At 54.4% G+C, this 15,906-nt stretch overlaps 1 protein-coding gene across 4 annotated transcripts in view; it reads left to right on the top strand.

The window, feature by feature from the left end:
* The window catches only part of STK32C (serine/threonine kinase 32C), a 67,984-nt gene that overhangs the window by 26,595 nt on the left and 25,483 nt on the right, over nucleotides 1-15,906 (top strand). For 3 of the 4 annotated variants that reach the window (XR_002466525.2, XM_077784766.1, XM_021542432.2), the window contains exon 2: nucleotides 10,023-10,078. The exons of the other annotated variant lie outside the window; for it this stretch is intronic. Coding sequence is in view for 2 of the 3 variants with exons in the window: in XM_077784766.1 (XP_077640892.1) it covers nucleotides 10,023-10,078 (56 nt within the window). In the remaining variant the exon portion in view is untranslated. The remainder of the gene's footprint in view (nucleotides 1-10,022; nucleotides 10,079-15,906) is intronic. 4 annotated transcript variants of the gene reach the window in all.

Raw genomic sequence — 15,906 nt, 5'->3', positions numbered from 1 at the left:
GTTCCACGTCCTGAATTTTATTACAGATTTCAACAATATTTTCTTCATTTCCTGTTCCTCAAGCTTTTTGCTTCATCACAAGGGTCCCCTGTGCACTTCTGCTTCATCACATGTTAGTAGCCCTCGTCTCATAGACCTGGGAGGACTGAGCTGGCTTAGAACAGTAGTGATGAGCTTCTTCCTGGAAACAGCGTATGTCTGCTGCCTGGATTTTATTTCTGATTACTAAAGGCTTCTACATCCCTGTGAGAGTTCCTTAATTGTATTTAAGCTGGGCTTGCTCAGCAAAGCTGGACACCGAAGAGCCCGAACGTGCAGGACATGCATAAAACCAAGGATGTCTTCCCAGGGACGGGGTGAGCCCAGGCTGATGAACCCCAAACCTCCTGTTGTGCTGAGCAAAGTCGGTGTCAGCTTTTGGTTTGGAATGGAAATGGCAAAGACACGCCAGACTTTGTTCTCAGCCTTATGTTTGGCATTGAGGGTCTGGAGTGTGTGCAGGAAGGGAACGGAGCTGGGAAGGGGCTGGGGAACTCCTGAGGGAGCTGGGAAGGGGCTGGGAACTCCTGAGGGAGCTGAGGGGGCTGGGAACTCCTGTAGGAAAAATGATCCATGGAAAGCGCTGTTACCACAGCTGCCCAGGGCAGGGGTGAAGTCCCCATCCCTGGAAGTGTTCAAAATCCAAGTGGATGTGGCAGCTGAGGTTTATGGGTCACCGTGGTGGTGCTGGGGATGGTTGGACTTGGTGAACTCAAAGGTCTTTTCCATCCTTTGTGATTCTGTGATTAAGATTTTTAGTGAGAGTGTTTTCCCCCAAAGCAAAGTGTGCTCCCTGTGGCCTGTGGGTTGCTGGCCAGGGCTGGGGAGTCCCTGCCTGCATGGTCAGGATGTGGGGCTGGAGCTTCATCAGCATTCCACAGAAGTGGTGGATAATACCCAGTTTGGGTATTTCACCAGAAATTCAGATTTTTTTCAGAGGAGAAATGAAAATTTCATTTGAGCACAATAATTTAATTTTGTGTAACTCTTTATTCCTTCTATACCTTTTAAAATAAAACTGCAAAAGAGTCTTTATTGTGCTGAAAAGTGCTGGCATGGCCAGTATTGAAAACACTCCAGAAGAGACAATTTTACTCATTGTAAACAAATGAATGGAGGCAATTAATTCAGTGTCCTGGTCCAGCCAACTTTACAAAGCTGCTTGGAATTAATTTGTCTAAAATTAATTTTAACGTCTCTTTACAAAGGTGCTTCTGTTCACTTTGGGGATTTTAGCAGTCCCAGCCGAGCCCTGAACATGGCACAACCTCAATCTTTCATGAGGCACCGAAACTCAGCCATTTATCATTCCTAACATATGCTGCAGAAACATTAAGTAACATCCAGCAGCTGTTTATTGCTAACATTCTGTTACTAAAAACATGTGCTATAAAGGCTTTTATTTTTTTTTTTTTCATAAATCAATTATAGTTCCTTGAAATAAAATTTCTAATCAGTAGAAGTAAGGAAACAAGCAACACCCCAAGAAGTGCAGTGCTGGGACCGCTGCTGTGGGGCTGCTGGTGCTGCACCCGTGTGGCTGCTGCTGTGGCACTGCCTGCAGGCTCTGCTGGGACAGCCTGGGCTCTGGCACAGCAGCACAGCCCAGGGGCTGGCCTGAGCTGGGGCTGGGTCAGTCCCGCTGGGCTCCCTGAGGAGCTCTTCCTTCCATCCCATTGCCCTTCCATCCAAGCGCCATTCCATCCCTTCCCTTCCATCCCAGTGCCCTTCCATCCCTTCCCTTCCATCCCAGTGCCATTCCATCCCAGTGCCCTTCCATCTCAGTACCCTTCCATCCCATTGCCCTTCCATCCAAGTGCCATTCCATCCCTTCCCTTCCATCCCAGTGCCCTTCCCTCCCAGTGCCCTTCCATCCCAGTGCCCTTCCATCCCAGTACCCTTCCATCCCTTCCCTTCCATCCCTTCCCTTCCATCCCAGTGCCCTTTCATCCCAGTGCCCTTCCCTCCCAGTGCCCTTCCATCCCTTCCCTTCCATCCCTTCCCTTCCATCCCAGTGCCCTTCCATCCCTTCCCTTCCATCCCTTCCCTTCCATCCCAGTGCCCTTCCATCCCTTCCCTTCCATCCCAGTGCCCTTCCATCCCTTCCCTTCCATCCCAGTGCCCTTCCATCCCAGTGCCCTTCCATCCCAGTGCCCTTCCATCCCAGTGCCCTTCCATCCCTTCCCTTCCATCCCAGTGCCCTTCCATCCCAGTGCCATTCCATCCCTTCCCTTCCATCCCAGTGCCCTTCCATCCCAGTGCTCTTCCATCCCTTCCCTTCCATCCCTTCCCTTCCATCCCAGTGCCCTTCCCTCCCAGTGCCCTTCCATCCCAGTGCCCTTCCATCCCAGTACCCTTCCATCCCTTCCCTTCCATCCCAGTACCCTTCCATCCCTTCCCTTCCATCCCAGTGCCCTTCCAGCCCAGCCCCACAGCTCTGTGACCAAAGAGTTTCAGCTCCGCCATGCTCCACACGCTGCGTGCCAAGGGGTTTGGTTATTTGCCAGGCAGGTTTATTCCAGCTGCACAGGAAGATTTCCATCCCAGATCTGGGCTGGCTCTGGCCCAGGGCACCAGCACTGGCTGCTCTGGGAGCAGGTGAAGGTGAAGGAGCTGTGTCCAGGTGTGCAGTGGCTGCTCTGGGAACAGGTGAAGGAGCTGTGTCCAGGTGTGCAGTGCTGCTCTGGGAGCAGGTGAAGGAGCTGTGTCCAGGTGTGCAGTGGCTGCTGCTGCTCTGGGCAACAGCTCCTGCAGCACTCCTGGGTGTTGCAGCAGCGTTGGGTGGTGGCTGTCCCTGTCCCCTGTCCTGTCCCTGTCCCCTATCCCTGTCCCTGTCCCCTGTCCCCTCCCTGTCCCTGTCCCCTGTCCCTGTCCCTGTCCCCTGTCCCTATCCCCTGCCAGCCCCTGGGCTGTGGCAGGGAAGGTGAGCCCTGGCCCTGCAGGTTACCCGGGGTGTTTGTGGGCAGGAGTGACCTTTGCTTTGCAGCAGCTCGGCTCTGTGGGTTCCCGGGGAGCTGTGTAAGCAGAGGTGCCCTGTAAAATGGATCATTGGCTGGGCAGTTGTGCCGAGGGGCAGTGCCCTGTGGAACACCAGCCTGACACGTGGCAGCACGGGGCTCAGAGCTGTGCTGGGTGCTGGGTGCTGGGCTGGGGCACAGGGCTCAGAGCTGTGCTGGGTGCTGGCCTGGGGCACAGGGATCAGAGCTGTGCTGGGTGCTGGGCTGGGGCACAGGGATCAGAGCTGTGCTGGGTGCTGGGTGCTGGCCTGGGGCACGGGGCTCAGAGCTGTGCTGGGTGCTGGCCTGGGGCACGGGGCTCAGAGCTGTGCTGGGTGCTGGGCTGGGGCACAGGGATCAGAGCTGTGCTGGGTGCTGGCCTGGGGCACGGGGCTCAGAGCTGTGCTGGGTGCTGGCCTGGCCTGGGGCATGGGGCTCAGAGCTGTGCTGGGTGCTGGCCTGGCCTGGGGCACGGGGCTCAGAGCTGTGCTGGGTGCTGGGTGCTGGCCTGGGGCACAGGGCTCAGAGCTGTGCTGGGTGCTGGGTGCTGGCCTGGGGCACAGGGATCAGAGCTGTGCTGGGTGCTGGCCTGGCCTGGGGCACAGGGATCAGAGCTGTGCTGGGTGCTGGCCTGGCCTGGGGCATGGGGCTCAGAGCTGTGCTGGGTGCTGGCCTGGCCTGGGGCACGGGGCTCAGAGCTGTGCTGGGTGCTGGCCCGGGGCACGGGGCTCAGAGCTGTGCTGGGTGCTGGCCTGGGGCACAGGGATCAGAGCTGTGCTGGGTGCTGGCCTGGGGCATGGGGCTCAGAGCTGTGCTGGGTGCTGGCCTGGGGCACGGGGCTCAGAGCTGTGCTGGGTGCTGGGCTGGCCTGGGGCATGGGGCTCAGAGCTGTGCTAGGTGCTGGGTGCTGGCCTGGGGCATGGGGCTCAGAGCTGTGCTGGGTGCTGGCCTGGGGCACGGGGCTCAGAGCTGTGCTGGGTGCTGGCCTGGCCTGGGGCATGGGGCTCAGAGCTGTGCTAGGTGCTGGGTGCTGGGCTGGGGCACGGGGCTCAGAGCTGTGCTGGGTGCTGGCCTGGCCTGGGGCATGGGGCTCAGAGCTGTGCTAGGTGCTGGGTGCTGGGCTGGGGCACAGGGCTCAGAGCTGTGCTGGGTGCTGGCCTGGGGCACTGGGCGCTCTCGGGGCGGCCGAGGGCTCTGGAGCTGCCCTGCAGCCAGTCCGAGGCACGCTGACCCTGAGCCCTGAGCGCTGTGGGGGCAGCCCTGGCCCCGCTGCCTGTGTGTGTGACCACATCTCCCTGCTGCTGGGTCCACTGTGCCCTCGTTTAGTGCTCGTTAATCTGCAGCAGCCAGGGCTCAGCTGCTTAATGAGTGCCCTGCTGGCCTCCCTGGGCTGCTGTTGCACCGTGGCACGTGTTTTCCTGACAGAAATAGCACTGGTCAGGCACATGAGTGCAAGGGATGAGGTGTTGGCTTTCCTTCTCCATCTCCAGTGCCTCCTGAGCTTGCTGGTGGAGATCAGATGAATGCAACGTGCTCACACTCCTTGGAAGGGCTCCCGGACAATACAAGGGGTATTTTTTTGCTGTTTAGGATTGGTTTCTGGCCAATGCAAACATTTTTTGTATTGCATATCTATTACCCAGTCTTCCTAAACTGACTTAGCAGTTGCTTTGTATGGTGCATTTGATTCTTTACAGAGTTGCAGGGGCTCATTTTTAATTATACAATAAGTCTCTGTTTTTACATGACTTTAGAGTTGCTTCCTAATAGTAGGTTTGAGTCTGTGCTTCCTAAAGGGGCTCATTTACAGCACTGGGCTGGCATTGTAACTTTAATTTCTTCCATTATCTACTAGCATTCCCTGGATTCCTGGTAGTGAATGCTCACTTGAGGTTCCTGACAGCCATGTTACACTGTATTTCCATTTCCCTCACCCGTGTAATCTTCTCTGTGGATATGAATAGGCAAAAGAGATTGGCCCGAGATACTGCAGATCAAGCACGCTGCTCAGGAGAGGGGACAGCTGCTCCAGGGAGATCCAGGGATGCAGTGCTTTCCTGCCCTGCATGGGCCTGTGCCTGGAGCCAGTGGGATGTCTCGTGTTCCAAGGGCTTCAGGCTCGGCAGGGACTGCTGGCATCTCTCCCCAAGGCCCTTTGCTCCTTCTCTCCATCAGTACCTGCATTTGAACACAAATCTCACCTTTGATCTTCCCCGCTTTCCTAGTTCAGCCAGGCTGCTCCAGCCGAGTGCTCCCATCCCTCCCTTGTCCTGCCCCTTTCCCTGCTGCTCCTGGCAGCTCATCCCTCCTTGGGGATGCTCTCTGTCTGTGTGCTGCTGCCCTGTGGGCTCTGCCTCCTTCCCTCTGTGCCTGTCCCCTGCCAGGCCCCTGTGGCTCCAGAGCTGCCCCAGATGCCCTCTCCTCATCCTGCCGGGGTCCTGTCCTTGCTCGTGCCCTGCCCGCCGTGCCCGTGTCCTGATGCCTCCTCTGTCCCTGCCCGGGGTGGCCTCAGCTCCCGTGTCACCCGGTGTGTGACGGCTTTGGAGTGAGCTGGAACTCTCCTTCCTGCCAGGTGGAACTCACTGCATTTTGTGGCAGCAAACTTTGGTTTCTGTGGCCACACTTCAATGTCTCCACATCAGTTACTGGGGTGCTTCTTGCAAGCTGCATTGCAGGAAGACAGTGGCCAGAGAAATGCTATTGATTATGCCAGTGTCTACAAATGCATTGATAGAAAGTGGATCATGTCATACTACCCTGGCACATTTGCTGTTACAAGATTTAAAAAATAATTTCTTCGGTGTTGAAGAGAATCCTTCTTGAAGTTAAAGGTCCCTGTTGATATTAATGATGCTGGAAAGCATACAGCTGAAGAGTAAAAAGTTGACTTGAACCTTAACATGCTTAATTTGCTGGCTTCATGAGATTTGAGGGTGTTGTATACCAGGTTTACTAACTGCATCCTACTGTATTGTTCTCCTGCTGCTGGAGATTAATACCAGGTTCTGATGTTGAACACTCACTGGGAGTCCACTGTGTCTCTGAAGAGTTACTTTTAGGTATCTTGTAAATAAATGCAGAATCAACAGCAAAAAAAAAAAAAAAAAAAGAAAACATTAATAATTTTAAAACAGTGAAGCCAAAACCCTCTTTTTTTTTTTTTTTTTTTTTCCCATCCCTTATCCTTCTGTATAATGAGTTTTTGCAGGGACATGTACTCTTCATTCTCTCTATTTCACTGGCAAGTGGAAGCTGTGTATCCAGCCTGCTTTGTCCCACAGTACATCTTGTGATTACAATGAGATCTTAATTACAGGCATGTCACAGCAGCACCTGGCACTCTGTTGTGCAGTGGGCAGGGCTGGGCTGCGTGAGGTTTGGGGAGGTCCTGTGGGCACGTGGAGCCCTGTCATCCTGTTTTCCCTGCCATCCCTGCCATCCCTGCACCCCTGCATCCCTGTCACCCTGTTATCCCTGCCATCCCTGCCATCCCTGCATCCCTGTCACCCTGTTATCCCTGCCATCCCTGCATCCCTGCCATCCTGTCATCCCTGCCATCCCTGTATCCCTTCGTCCCTGTCATCCTGCCATCCCTGCATCCCTGTCATCCTGTTATCCCTGCCATCCCTGCCATCCCTGCATCCCTGTCATCCTGTTATCCCTGCCATCCTGCCATCCCTGCATCCCTGCCATCCTGTTATCCCTGCCATCCTGCCATCCCTGCCATTCCTGCATCCCTGCCATCCCTGCCATACGTGTATCCCTGCATCCCTGCCATCCTGCTTATCACACATTCCTGGAACTGGGGCACAAAGCTGCAGCAAAGCAGGCTGTGGTATTTATGGTATTTATCTTTATTTGTGATTCATGGTTTGTCACTTGGTGCCAGGGAGAGCCGGAAGACAGGGCATGGCAAATGCCAATGTCTCCTGTGCCGTAGTTCCCTCCCCTGCTAGGCTGATGAGGAGTTGGGGAGCAGTGAGTGTCCTGGTCTGTGAGGAGCTGGGGAAACACCCGTGGGGCTTTGCACACAGCAGAGGGCTTGGGCTGGCTGTGATGGGCGAGTCAGCTCCTCCCGTTTGCACATTGCAGCTGGTTTGGGTTGGGTTGGGTTGGGATGGGATGGGATGGGATGGGATGGGATGGGATGAACAGAAGAACAGAATATTTGCAGTTTTAAGACACCCCTAGTCCCACTCACCTAGACTGATCTAGTCCCTCATTTGGTGCTTCAGGGCTGCCCAAAGCCAACGCACGCCATCAAGGGCATTGTCCGAGTGCCTCCTGAGCCCCGACGGCCTTGGTCCATGACCACGTGTGCAGGAGGCTGCTGCAGGCTAGAGCAGCACAGAAATGGTTCCTACAGCTGCCAGGTGCCCGTCCCCGTCCCCTCTGGTGGGTGGCTCTGGCTGCTGCCCAGGCCGGGGCCGTCCTGCCGCCGCAGCCGCGCAGGAGCCGGAGCAGCGGGCGAGTGCTGGGACAGGCAGCAGCCGTGCCCTCCTGCTCTGCCCCCGAGGCCTCCGCTGGCGTCTGTGCCTCGGGCTGGCAGCGGGCACCCCGAGTCAGCTCTGCTGGCTGTGGGTGAAGGGCAGCTTTCTCCTGGCAGCACCGAGCCCAGCTGCTGGAGCGCACGCAATCCTTCCAGCAGGTTCCGGCTTTCTATTCTGGGCAGAATCACGCAGTCCGTAGTGATAACTTAACGTTCTTAGGAATCCGCTGTGTTGTGCACAAAAAGCAACACGCTGCTACTATGATTTTCTTTTTCACATGCTGAGATTGCTTTTGCTTCATTGGAATCGTGTAATCATAGAATTGTTTACTTACACAGAATTATCAGATTGCCTGCTGAATCCTGCAGAAAATACTGGAACTGGGAAACCAGTCACTGCATCATCCAAACTTCCCATCAGCAGAACTCTGTATTAATTTAGTAAAGGTGACATCTCTTCTGATAGGTTCAAGGGCCTGGTGAATATTCATATCTAGGTTTGTTTCCTGCCTGCTGACTCGAGCAGGCTTCCCAGATCAGTTGTAGTCATGGATACATGGAAATGACACTTTGGGGTTTGTTTTCTCAGTGGCAATGCCTTTTACACAATATTCCAAACATTATAACAAAGAATTATCAAAAGCTCTTCTCCTGAAGTGATGGCAGAGCATGAGCACTTGCACTGATTATCAGGACAATGCTGCCCTTCCGAGGGGCTCCCTGGAGCTGGGCATCCCCTGGGTGACGGGAGGTCATTCAGTGGGTTTGATTGCACGTGGAAAACATTTCATCTGTTGCTCCAAATGCTTCGGCCAGAAGATTCCAGCCAGAGCATTTGTGAAACTGAAGCTGCAGTTTTGCAGTGCTCACTGCAGCTCTTCTAGTAGGGGTGGTAGGAAAATCCTGGATAAAATCATTCTGAAACAAAGGGCCCACAGAGGAGGGAGGTGATGAGGAGGTGACACAACACCTGTGGAGCTGAGCCCTTCCCCCAGAGGATGTGAGGGGCTGTCGGAAGGTTGTGGGGACCCTGGTGTCCCCATGGGGTCTGTTGTGGGATCTCCTGGAGAGATCTCCAGAGATCACAGAGTCGATAAAGTTGGAATAAGATCCGTATCCAAGATCAAGGAATGCAGCCTTTGACTGATCAGCACAAAGTCAGCTAAACCAACTAAACCAAGTAAACGTGGAGCAGTCGTGGTGCTTCTGCCCTTCAGCAGCCTGAGGGAGGGAACTGGGAGTGCAGGGACACGCGGAGTGCGAGCTGGCCCGGATTCTGTTCTCAGTTTCATTTGGCAAAGTTTCCTGAGCTCTCCTGCAGAAAAAGTCCCACAGAAGTGACAATAACAATATTTTGGATATAAGCCTAGCACAAAAGGGTAATAGGAACTCCATGGGCATGCGTGGGCTCTTGATTCATCCTCAGAGATGACAGATGTGCATTTATTTAAAATCTAGGAGTGGGACTCATAATATTTATAGTGAATTCTTTGTTCCCACTCCTCCTGAGTGATTGTGGTCTCTGTGGCCAGCCAACAGGCTCAGTGCTCATTGCTGACCATCTTACGCTGCAAACCCCCGAGCCCATGCCAAGCATTTCTTTTCATCCAGAGACCTGGCAAGGACTGCTGAGGGTGCCCTGCACAGTGGGGGTCTCGTGGTACAGCTGTTGGGGCTGACAGCTGTATCTGAGCAGTGGGCTCAGTCCATCAGCAACTCCTCCTCACCTTGTCTTCTTCATTTCAAACTGATATTAAATTAAACCGCAGCAGTACTTTGGAATAAAAATAATTTTGTTTGCAGAGCAGCTGATGGAGGCAGTGGCTGAGTGTTAGAGCTGCATGATCATCTCTTGTTATTGCTCCTCATGCTGGCTCTGGAAAAAGCTATGGAGCTCTTCCAGATGGGTCTGCACGGGAAGGGAGTGGAGGGATGTCCCTGTCCTCTAACGCTGTCCTTTGGCACACCAGCAGCAGCACCCCAGCGCTGGCTGGGCACAGGGCATGGGGCAGTGTGTGTTTGTGGGGCAATGGGCAGTGGGGCAGGGGACAGGGGTGGTGTTTGTGCGGCAGTGGGCAGTGTTTGAGGGGCAGTGGGGCAGTGGGCAATGGGGCAGGGGGCAGTGTGCAGTGGGGCAGTGACCAGGCAGGATCAGAGTGTGGGGCAGGGTCTCACCACGCTCTCCACTCTGCCACACTTGCAGTTTGCCCCTGAGCTCTGTGGAGCTCCCCTCCCCACCCCGATCCACACAGGTTGAAGCTGTTTTTTACTTTGTGCTAAACCACAAATTCAGTAACCTCATCCATCCTCTGCCAGCTGCCTCAAGTACGTGGAAAGAGACTTGAAAGGAAAGCTGTCCTGCAGCTTCCCCAGAGGAAAACTTTTAACAAAAGCCTGGCCAACGCTCTGTTGTAGTTGTCTCTCTGCCTTCTTTTAAATGCAAGCTTATTTGTAGTAAATAATTTACAAATGTAAATTCTTTTTTCTTTACCTTGTAGTGAACTTTGACCACTTCCAGATTCTCCGGGCCATTGGGAAGGGAAGCTTTGGCAAGGTAGGCTTGAGCTCTCAGTCTTGCATGGTTTATCAGGTGTCTGCTGTTATGTACTAGTGGTTTATTGGAACAGTAACAGGGCCAAATTTGGCTATTTTTGTATTTTTTAACGATGGTTGCTCAGTCAACAGAGGAAAAATGTTCAGGAAAATGCCTTGTTGCCATTTGGCTTTGCTGTGATTCTTGGCATCTTGGTGCAACAGATGTGTTGTAAGTTGCCAGCACAATTGTGACCGTTTTACAGCAAACATTCTTTATGTTTTCAGTTTCCTGTGGGGATGTCTGGGTTGTGGGGGGGCAGTGAGGCAGGAAGGTGCTGGAAGTTGTCCTTGGTGCTTGATGGAGCTGGCACACAGGTCAGGAGGGTTCTGTGAAGTCCTGGGCTGTTTTCCCAATCAGGAATCGGTTATGCTGAAGAGGTTTTGTTGTTTATTTTTAACCGGCTGTTCTTGCCAAGCGTGTGGGAGGACGTGGGAGGTGATGATCAGAAAGCTGTGTGTCTCTGGGAGCTGTTCCTGTTGGTTTCCTAGTGTCAGTCCTTTTCCAGTCCTGTTCCTCGGGCTGGCTGTGCAGTGACGGCGGCGTTTGCCCCGCTCTGGCAGTGCCAGCACGGTGTCACACGGTGTCACACGGGCACAGGGCTGCACGGGGAGCTCTGCTGTCCTCCTGTCACCGAGTTCTGCTGTGAGCCAGCAGCAGTGGTGCCCCCGTGCAGCCGAGTCAGCTGTGAGTGGGGCTGAGAGCTGGGAGGGACGGTGCCAGTGGTGATCCGGACAGTGCCAGCGGTGATCGGTGATCTGGACAGTGCCAGGGGTGATCCAGACAGTGCCAGGGGTGATCCAGACAGTGCCAACGGTGATCAGTGATCCAGACAGTGCCAGGAGTGATCCAGACAGTGCCAGCGGTGATCGGTGATCCAGACAGTGCCAGGAGTGATCCAGACAGTGCCAGCGGTGATCGGTGATCCAGACAGTGCCAGGAGTGATCCAGACAGTGCCAGCGGTGATCCAGACAGTGCCAGCGGTGATCCAGACAGTGCCAGGGGTGATCCAGACAGTGCCAGTGGTGATCCCGACAGTGCCAGGGGTGATCCAGACAGTGCCAGGGGTGATCCAGACAATGCCAGGGGTGATCCAGACAGTGCCAGGGGTTATCCCGAGCCTGCTGGCTCGGCTGTGCCACCTGCCTGCTGACTCTGCTGTGGGCTGGGGCCGTGTGCCAGCACTGGGGCTGTGGGTGGAGGCATGACCATGGAAAAGTCTGAAACGTGCCGTGTCAAAGCTGTGGAGGGCCCCGCCTGGCTCAGTGGGTGGCACAAGTGTCCCCGTGCCCTGGGGACATAAAAGGACAGCTGAGGGGCTGGGCAAGCTGCACCTGCTCGTGTTTCCCTCCAGTCAGGTCATCTTGGCTGCTTTCTCCCATCACACTGATCAAAAGCTGATGCCACGAGGGTGAGAACATCCAGGTCTGGCTCTGGAGATCACCCACACTGTCCTTTGCCTTCTCCTCTGTGGTACAGCCTGGCAAGGTCGTGTTCCACTGGGCCATGGCTTGTACCTGCTCTACTTGGAGGGCTGGAAGATGGAAACTTTGCAAAAGCAGAAATTTCCCAGGAGATCTGAGACCTGTTTGGTCAGAAGGACCCAAATTTTTACCAATTGCCAAAATCTCTTTTTGAATACTTTATGTGTATTAAGCAGTTCTGGTGCTGTGTAATGGTGGCAGCACAAAATCAGCCATGGTCTGCATGAGGAAGGTCCAGCTGTTCTGAGAGGCAGGACAGGGGACACTCAGTCCCAGTGCTGCCATCAGTGCTTCTTTCTAGAGAAGAAGTTCCTGTACAGCCTCAGTTCCCTGACAAACACCAGGAGATCGATTATCCTGCTCTGGCACAGCCCACCCACGTGAATTCCTGCTGGGCTTCCATGAGAGTCTGCCTGGGGCTTCCAGGGTAATGGAAATGGATTGCCAGCAGTGTGCAAGTCCCTGTGACGGTTTGAGGGGGTGGTTTGAAACACTCACCCCTCTTTGCAGCCACATTCCTTGAGCAAGGAGAGGCGAAAACGTGCAGCAGAGCTCTGTCAGATTTCTGGGCTTGTGCTGAATGATGGCGAATGATTAAATACCAGCTCAGTCCTTGGCTGTGAGGATAAGGCAAACAGCTGAAGAAAGTCTCCCCAGACACTACTGGTGAGAACAGGAACACTCAAGGTCTTGTGTCTTCAGCTCACAATCAAAGACCAAACACAACTCGAAACCTCAGTGAAAAGGAGCAGCCCACATTTTTGTTTTGAGCTGGTAGGAGAAGATTCACATTTCACATACAAACTTTCCAGGCAAGGAAGTTTTATTCCTTTAAGGAGCAGCACCTGGAAAATTAATTCTGCTCAGAACATGGAACAGAGAAAAACCAATTCTTGTCCCAGGGCAGGAGTCTCTTGGCTCTGAAGAGAGCTGCTCCCTGCGCTGCTCGCTCTGCGTTGCAGAAAGGTGAAGTCTAGCACGTAGCAGTCTATCAGGCACCAGAACTGTACACACACTGTCAGAAAAATGCTGAAATGATTCATCTGTCATCTTTCTGGATGACTTTGTCAATATGCTGAATTTCCTCTGACACTGAGAAAAGCTTTTTGCGTTTACCAAGTCATTTACAACTCACATTTAATGACAGAAAACATAAAACTACCTACCTGGCAAGTGTTACTAAAAATTTAGGAGTGACTTAGTTGGTTTGCTTGATTAAAGCACTCTGTGCCCGTGCTGAGGAAGGTACTGAGGAGCCAGTGTCCGAGTAGACCCTCGGTGTGTGACAGTGACCCGTGGGAGCTGTGGAACCGTGTGATCTCACGGTGACAGGGCTTGGGGCCAGTGCCTGGGGTGGCCTTGGGCACAGCACTTCCCTCCACGGGCACTCGGTGCACCTCTCAGACAGACAGTGATGTCCTCGGTGTGGGGAGTGTAGGAAGGGAAGGAAAAAACAACTCAGAAATCCCTTTTGGAGAGCCTGAGAGCCCCAGAGCTGTGGCTCTGGCATATCTGCAACAAATGGCCAATTTCTGTTTTCTAGAGGTGGCTTTAATCAGCTTTAAGGTACAATTGATCAAATGAAAGTCAGGTTCAATTCCATGTTTATGCCAATTAGCAAGTGTGGAATATTTTCTACACATGGTAGAGGTGATATTATTTGATTTTCAGTGATTTAATGTCAGCATAGTGTTCCTCCTGCAGCACAGGCTCCTTTCCAAGCAGCAGCAGCAGCAGTTGCCCAGGTTTTGGCTGCTCTGATGCCATTTCCCGAGGAGCAGCAGCCAGGAGGGGGTTTTGTAGAATGGGATGCAGTTTGTGGCCCTGTTTTGGTGGGAAATATGCTCTGAGGTTCATGGTGCTTCAGGAGAGACAGCGTGAGAGCCAGGGATCTCCGAAGGCAGCGGTGGCACTGCAGGAGCAGCACCTCTGCCCGTTGAAGGTGGCCTCAGCCCGTGAGGCAGCCAGGGCTGTGTGCTCCCGACCTCCTCCTCCCTCCTGGGCTTCCCTGGTGTTCTGCAGCCCCAGCCCCGGCTGCCTTTTCCAGGGATCTGGAGCTGGATGTGGGAATGCATTATTTACACTTCACTGCTGAGAGGAAATAAGAGTACGTCTGAAGTTTTTCAGCGTGGATTTGTGCCTTTGTGTGCCATTGGAAATAGGGGATTAAACAGGGCTGGGGCTGGAATGAGCAGCAGCAGGAAATGGGATCTTCCAGAGGGAGCCAGTATACCTGGGGTGGGTGCTGGGGGCCTGTGGGGTCTGGCTTTCTGTTTGCTCCAGAGGGGCTGGGGGTCCTGGTCCCTGTGCCCAGCTCCACTGAGCCTCCCAGGGAGGGCTGGCCGGGTCTGAGTTGCTTTGTACAAGTACTTCAACTTCATGATTTTGTTCCTTTAATAATTCACACAGCCTGGAGCTGGGTATAGAAAGGCTCTAATCTATTTTCTAAAGGTCACAGATGCCCACCCAGTAGCTGCTCCATAAATAAAATTCCCTTCAAGTCTATTCTCAACTGAATCCCCCTTTGACATCAACAGTAGCTTGATCTATTTTCTTTTTTCCAGCTTTATAAATGTTGGATTTTTCCCCCTAAAGAAAGGCTGGAAACATAATCCCTTGGTATTTAGCTGCCACACATATTTTTTGCCCTTGATTTTTCCTTTATTGTCCTTGATCTCACATGAGGCTGAGGGTTTGCTGGAGCCACTGGCAGGGCTGGGCAGAGGCTGTCCCTGCTGGACACCACTCCTGTCACTCCATCACACGCCGTGCCACTGGCAGGCTCTGGAGCCAGGGCTGCTTTGGCTTTGTGGAAGGGCAGCCTGGTTTTGGAGAGGGCACAACCTGAGCAGGCTCTGTGGTCCTGGGCTGCTGGAGAGCTGCTGCTGTGGGGCCATCAGTGCTGGTCAGGCCCATCCTGCTGGTCCCAAGGCTGCCCAGGGCATCCTGCAGGATGAGGAGATGGGGACCTGCAGCAGGAGTGAAGTGAAGGACATTAACACTAGGCACAGGCTCAGCCCCAGGGGTGCTGGCACTGCCCAGGCTCCCCAGGCCATGGGCACGGCCCCGAGGCTGCCAGAGCTCCAGGAACCTTTGGACAGCGCTGCCAGGGGTGCCCAGGTGGAATTGTTGGGGGTCTGGCAGGGACAGGAGCTGGACTCTTTGTGGGTCTTTTCCAGCTCAGGATAGGCCATGATTCTGGGATTCTGTGATCCCGCAGTGTGCTCCACCATTGCATCCAGCTCAGGAGCAGCTGCCTGGGCTGGGGACAGTGACCAGGAGCAGGGGTGAGAAAGCACAGAGCACACACAGGGGGATCCTCCCTCTGATACCATCTCCCCGGTAGTAGCCAGTGATTTTTCTTCTTTCCTGGACGTTGCTAAGCTGTGAGTGTGTCATTGGTAAAAGCCAGGGTGGGGAATGGCAGAGCATGAAAGGTGCAGTGGTGGTGGGGTCCAGCACCTCCTCCCTGTCTGCATCTCAGACTGTGGGGGCAGCCGCAGGAGAATTACAGGCTGGGAAGTGCCACTGGAGGGTCTGGAGTGACTGTGTGAGCAGTGAGCTCAGCTGGGAGGGGCTGGGGATCATCCTGCACTTCCCCACTGGGGACCTGTTTGGGGTTGCTGAAAGATCAGACTTCAAAAGACCATGATTTATCAAACAAGCTGCCCACTTTTGTTATTATTATACACCCGGTGCCTTATTAACATTTGCATTAGAAAGTGCCTGGGGTTTTTTTGAGCCCCCGTCATTCCCTGTGGGTGACTCATGCTGGTGTGGGAGTGCAGGTGGGCTGGGAGGTGGGATGGACCCTCATTCCAGCAGCCAGGGAGGGACCTGTGGACAGGAAAGTGGAGGAAGAGCAGAGGGCAGAAGCCTCATCCCCCACCTGCCCTAGCCACCCCTGCAGGTGTCCCCGGGGCTGGCACTGCTGGCACTGGGTGCTGGAGCACGGCAGTGGCTCAGGGCACAGGGACGAGGTGGCTGCTGTCCCCACGGGGCTGGCACTGGGTGCTGGAGCACGGCAGTGGCTCAGGGCACAGGGACGAGGTGGCTGCTGTCCCCACGGGGCTGGCACTGGGTGCTGGACAGCAGTAGTGGCTCAGGGCACGGGGATGAAGTGGCTGCTGTCCCCACGGGGCTGGCACTGGGTGCTGGAGCACGGCAGTGGCTCGGGGCACAGGGACGAGGTGGCTGCTGTCCCCACGGGGCTGGCACTGGGTGCTGGAGCATGGCAGTGGCTCAGGGCACAGGGATGAGGTGGCTGCTGTCCCCACGGGGCTGGCACTGGGTGCTGGAGCACG

The sequence above is a fragment of the Lonchura striata genome, chromosome 7, assembly GCF_046129695.1.
Source record: "Lonchura striata isolate bLonStr1 chromosome 7, bLonStr1.mat, whole genome shotgun sequence".
In the NCBI taxonomy this organism is placed as follows: domain Eukaryota; kingdom Metazoa; phylum Chordata; class Aves; order Passeriformes; family Estrildidae; genus Lonchura; species Lonchura striata.
The sequence above is the reverse complement of the archived record's forward strand: the minus strand, read 5'-3'. Positions and strand labels throughout refer to the sequence as shown.